At 39.8% G+C, this 6,000-nt stretch overlaps 1 protein-coding gene across 4 annotated transcripts in view; it reads left to right on the top strand.

The window, feature by feature from the left end:
• Positions 1–211: 211 nt before the first annotated feature.
• rapgef4a (Rap guanine nucleotide exchange factor 4a) overlaps positions 212–6,000 on the top strand; it is an 88,133-nt gene continuing 82,344 nt past the window's right edge. For all 4 annotated transcript variants that reach the window (XR_015499059.1, XR_015499056.1, XM_087267420.1 and 1 more), the window contains exon 1: positions 212–449. Coding sequence is in view for 2 of the 4 variants with exons in the window: in XM_087267420.1 (XP_087123546.1) it covers positions 367–449 (83 nt within the window). In the remaining 2 variants the exon portion in view is untranslated. The remainder of the gene's footprint in view (positions 450–6,000) is intronic.

Raw genomic sequence — 6,000 nt, 5'->3', positions numbered from 1 at the left:
AAAGGAAAAATATATAATAGAAAGCTAGTAAAAAAATTCAAAGTAGGTTTTATTATTAGTTTTACAAAGAAAACTATATATATATTTTTGGATATATGATCAAAGGACATAAAAGTGCCCGTCATTGAATTACCATGTTTGTACGTGCAATTTTTAGTGTGTTTCTTCCCGAACTGCCTCTCATAAACAGTACCTCAATCATAAGCAGCCTACTGGGTTTTGTTTGTGGTCCACATCTGTATTGCGAGAGTTGTCATGCGCATGTCCGCGGTGTGGCAGCAGCTCAGACTCAAACTCAGCTCTCTCTCAGTGAACTCACATCTGCTCAGGATCTGCTGCAGACGATGTTTACTGTGATTTTACTCCATGATTTCACCGAAGATGGTCGCGGCACACACCTCCAGCCACCCGTCTGCATCTGCTGACTGGATCGTCTGTCTGGATAAGAGGTACCATCGCCGTTCACCCTTCAAAAACTTAACTCTGCACCTCCACATGCTGTATGACGCCGTTCTGGTCCACCTTCGGGGGTCATTACCCGGTGAAAACACATCAGAAACGCAATTGGCTTGTAGATATAAGAATACAGCATAAGTTTCATGTCATGAATGTCAGATATGCGATTGTCAGAGAGATTGTTTGTGTTCAGACGCAGCTTTTATTGTCAGCTCGGCAGGTTTCGGATGATGCATGAATTCAGTATTATGTATTCTCTGCTTCAGCTGTTGAATTTCTGTGAATATTATAGTAGAGTGTAGTTTGGAAAGGGTTGTTTGTCACCTGGAGGAGGTCACCAGTGCTGCAGTGCTTGTGTTACTGCAGACACTTTCTGCTGTCAAGGGCTTTACTATAGCGGAGACCAAACTTAAAGGGATAGTTCACTCAAAAAGGGAAAAATCTGTCATAAATGACTCAACTTTCTCTTCTCACAAACATTAATGAGGTAAAATTGGTTTTATTTTTGCCCATTTGTTAATTTTTAAACTGTAACTATATTGTTTACTATACTACTTTGAATATTGGATGTAGATGTGACTTAAAAACAACATTAGCACTTTTAACTAACTGCGAACAATGCTGTATTTTGGTAGTCATTGGCTACTAATATGATTTCTCTATTTAGAATTTGCAAAGAATACTTTTCGGAAATTATATTATTAAGGAAAAGTTAGAATGTGCGACCGGCCACTTTATTAGGTACACCCTACTACCCCCCCTTTCGCCTTCAGATCTGCCTTAATCCTTTATGGCATAGATTCAACAAGGTACTGGAAATACTCCTCAGAGATTTTGCTCCATATTGACATGATAGCATCACACAGTTCCTGTAGATTTGTTAGCTGCACATCCACATCCCAAAGGTGCTCTATTGTATTGAGATCTGGTGACTGTGGTGACCATTTGAGTACAGTGAACTCATTAGCTATGTTTCCAACCACCTATTTTATGCGCATTTTGCAAATGCGCTTAAAAAAAAACAGTTGATGGAAATGCCATGATGCGCATACATTTTGAAAATGCGCATAAAAAACGTATGCGCCTAACTGGGGAGGATAAACTTTTTATTCGATTAGAAAAGATGTGCGTAAACTGCGATGGAAACACTTTTACCGCACAAACTCCAGCATGCGCATTAAAAAAGGTCATGTGATTTTGTTGAAAGAGATCATGTGATGCTTAAAATGTGTGTGAATGGACAAAACTTCAGGCTGAGCACATTATAAAACACCTGAAATGTTGTGCAGGAGTGGCACCCGGTGTGGTCTTCTGCTGCTGTAGCCCATCCGCCTTAAGGTTGGACGTGTTGTGCATTCAGAGTGTCAGCAGTTTCTGAAATACTCAGACCAGCCCGTCTGGCACCAACAACCATGCCACGTTCAAAGTCACTTAAATCACCTTTCTACCCCATTCTGATGCTCGGTTTGAACTGCAGCAGATCATCTTGAACACATGCCTAAATGCATTGAATTGCTGCCATGTGATTGGCTGATGCGTCATCAAGCAGTTGGACTGGAAGGTATGTCAAGGGTTCTTCAAGACGAAAATATTGAGATAAGCACGTGATCCTCTCAAAATTTGTTTAGAAATAAACTTCACAAAGAGTAAGCATTTTTTTTTTAGAAAATAATAATCTTTTACATTTTAATCTTTAATGTTTTTATTATTTAAATGTATTTCTGTGCTACTGTGCATCCATGTGTGTGTAATAAACAATGCGTATGCACATTTTAGAGACCTGCGTGTGACAGCTTTATCAGTCCTGTTCTCACTATATTCTGTTCCATTCCTTCCAGCTCCCCCAAAAATACATATTATTTTCTCATCCTCCATGAAGACATTTTATACATTTTCTTCTGTAAATATGTCAAAACTTAACTTGTGATTAATAATAGGCATTGCTAAGAATACATTTGGACACCTTAATTGTGATTTTCTCAGTTTTCAACCTTCAGATTCCAGATTTTAATAGTTGTATCTTGTCGAAATATGGTCATATCCTACCTAACCTTATATGGATGCAAAGCTAATTCATTCACGATCTCAATTTTCCAAAATGGACTGGTTTTGAGGTCCAGGGTCACATTTTACACTTTGTAACACCAGCAGTACTGTGAGTCTCTGCCCACGATAGAAACAGCATATCTAGTATATATCCAACATTACAGAGCAGTTAACAAACATTACAGTCTCTTTATCAAACGTGGACAGAGATTTGTGCTTAATGTGTTTATGACACTCTCTAATGGGCTCAGACCTGCTCTTCCTGCAACCAACGGCTCCGTCTCTCTGTAAGATCAATATTTACACATCTAGCACAGATGGACAGAGCTCTGCTGGAAAGTGTAAATGTGGCAGCACAAATCTCTCCCCATTTCTAGCTTTATCTCCTGATATTGTTTTGATGGAGCGATGAATGCATTACAGAAACAACCAGATGTCCCGACTGGAGCTGTGTTTGATTTGTGCTGCAGTGGTTTGGGTCTACCACTTCCATCACAACATATTGATTGCTGTTTGAATTATATCAATGTCATAAATTTAAACTGTTGAGGCTGAAAGTAGTTGAGTGTTTAAAGGAGCACTCCACTTTTTTTTTTTGTAAACAGGTTATTTTTACAACACCTCTAGAGTTAAATTCAATCCAGGCTCATTCTGATTACGTACCCCTATATACATTTGTGGAGAGTGCCAAATACGTCCCAGGAGCTACGTTTTTTTTGCTGTTTTTGTTTTCAGTAATCCACAAGAGGCCGCTGTGTATGCTTTTTCAGATCTTAAATTTCTCCCACGAGTGCCTTTCGTGCCTGCTGTTCTCATGTAAATCCAGCAGAGGCCACTGTCGACTGACCCACCCTCCTTCTTCCCAAAACCCAACTAATAGTGTTTTAAAAAGCACTGATTGACCCACCCATCCCCTTGTATATACCCAACCGCAGTGTTTTAAAAGCAATCCAGAAAAAGAAAAGCCCTCACTTGATTGGTTTTCAGATTTTACCACATTCTCACCCTGTTATTTACTTGCTTTTAAAATTTTTTGGCTTTTGTCTTACCTGATTTCTGGAACCGTTCTTCACTAGACTCAAACCCCGTTGTCGCAATCAACTCCGCTCTGCATCTCAATTCTGCCATCGTACGTGTCGAGCTACCGGACAAACTGGTAACAGTGGAAAAGCCATCCATACTGAGGTAAGTGGTCAGCTGGTAAGCAAGAAATACCGCCTTGTAGCATTTGATTTAAAGACGAAATGCAGCCATACGTCCCTCTGGCTACATAATTCGCGACCTCCAGAAACGTATATAGGGTTACATTTTCAGAATGAGCCTGTGTTGCTTAAATTGTTGGGTCCCACTTTATATTAAGTGTCCTTAACTACTATGTACCTGCATCAAAAAATAAATACAATGTACTTACTGTGTTCATAATGTATTTGAGAACACTTGTGGAGCTTTTGAGTTGGGATAGGGGTTGGGTTATGAACAGGTTTGGTGGTATGGGTAGGTTTAAGGGTGGGTTAAGGTTTAAGGGATGGTCAACAGTGTATTTACAAATGTAATTACAAAAGTTAATTAAAGATGTAGTTACATACATGTATTTAATCAAGCATAAGTACACAGTAAATACATGTATTTACACAATAAGTACATTGTAACAAACTATTAATTACTGTGTAAGTACTTATTAGTTAAGGCCACTTAATATAAAGTGGGACCAATTGTTGAATTTGACCTTTTTTAAATTGATTCAGCTGAACTCCAGGTCTGGCGGGAGCACTTTTAGCTTAGCTTAGCATAGATAATTGAATTGGGTTAGACCATTAGGATCTCGTAAAAAAAATGTAAAAAAAAAATTCTTAAAGCAATTTGAAATTTAAAAAGGCGTACACAGCAGCCTCTGGTGGATTCGCAAAAACAAAAACTGCTAAAAAACGTAGCTCCTGGGGTGATTTGGCGCTCTCCAGAAATGTATATAGAGGTACGTAATCAGAATGAGCCTGGATTGGTTGTTTCAGTATGCAAACATAAGCACTGAGTACAAATGTCCACATGAAATAACAGAAATACTACTCGCATCCGTGTCCAGTGTTTTTCCAAATGAAATCCTTTGGCTTAAAGGAGTCTGTCATGTTGATAGTGTTCTTTAGCTTTTGGTGTAAAACTGTTTGCACAGTAAATGGGTTTTGGTCCCTGTTAAACGGCCTCTTTTGCTCACATCTACAGTTTACTGTTTGCACAGGTGCGTCTGACCCCTGAGTGCAGCTTAGCACAAAGAAGACATCTGTATTGTTTTCATTTTAAAGGTGCCATAGAATGCATTGATACATTGAGCTCTGTTTTAACGATCTAAGAGAGGTCTAAATCACTCAGCGCAGATGCACTTAGAGCATGTCCAAATTCCCTTTTGCTGTTTTAGGGACAGAAAAAACAGTCGACACATGGTGTAAAAGGGTTGTCCTTTAACTCTTAATGAGTTATGGGTGTTTTTTGGGCGTAAAGTGCATTAGACCAGTTAGAATCTCATCTCCCATTCCCTTCATGAGTGAGTTGTCGTTGTGTCATGGTGCATTCACTATTAACATGGCAGACTTTGTGAACACTTTACTAGCGAGGAAATGGATACGCTCATGTGGAAGGTTAATGCAAGCAAACCATTTAATGAACGAGCCGGATTCACTAAAACCCAATGAGGTAAAGAAGGCTTTGCAGGGGATAGCGTTTTTGTAAACAATAGCAATCTTTTACGTTTTAATCTTAAGTTTTTTTTTAATATTTAAAGACTTTTCCGTGCTGCTGCGCACCCCTCTGTGTGTAATAAGCAATGTGTATAGACGTTTTGCAGCATACACTAATATAGAGATCTGTTTGGGACAGATTTTTCAGTCACGATCCTAATATAATATAATATATATTATTTGCAACGCGGGGAAGCGATCACAAATTGAGGAGCGGGGAAAGGGGGCGGGGTGGAGCGACAACGCGGGGAAGCCTTCACAAACTGAGGAGTGATCTCAAACTGAAAGCTGCGAGAGCGTCAAAGTAGCCGGAAGTCATTCATTTTCAATGAGAACAGGCGGTGAGGAACAGCGCGGCGCGTCTTCTCCTGTGTGGGCGTCAAGGAGAGTTGAAATCAAGTCAACTGTATGGTAATGAGCTATGATGAGGTTCGGCGGCAAACAATCAGAATGAAGTAGTCCACCGCTTGAGAGGAGTTCAGAGAAGACAGACCTGTGTTCTTTGGTTCAGACCACAGTTGTTCCCAGGGGTTTGATAATTGCGGTTGCCGGATTTCCAATTATTGAAAATCACGACGACGATGACGCGGAGCCCCCTAATCACGCTGAGCCACCCTGTGGTGCGTGCCCTGTGGGCCCGTCCACTACGCCCCTGGCTAAGTGTGAACTCTTGAAATAGCTGATTAAGTTTTTAAAACATTTGCTTAAATATTCGTAAACAACAAACTAAAAGTTCAAATATTACATAATTAAGGCACACAACGTCATA

This window comes from Danio rerio, chromosome 9 (genome assembly GCF_052040795.2).
Source record: "Danio rerio strain M-AB ecotype USA chromosome 9, GRCz13ab, whole genome shotgun sequence".
Classification (NCBI taxonomy): domain Eukaryota; kingdom Metazoa; phylum Chordata; class Actinopteri; order Cypriniformes; family Danionidae; genus Danio; species Danio rerio.
The sequence above is the reverse complement of the archived record's forward strand: the minus strand, read 5'-3'. Positions and strand labels throughout refer to the sequence as shown.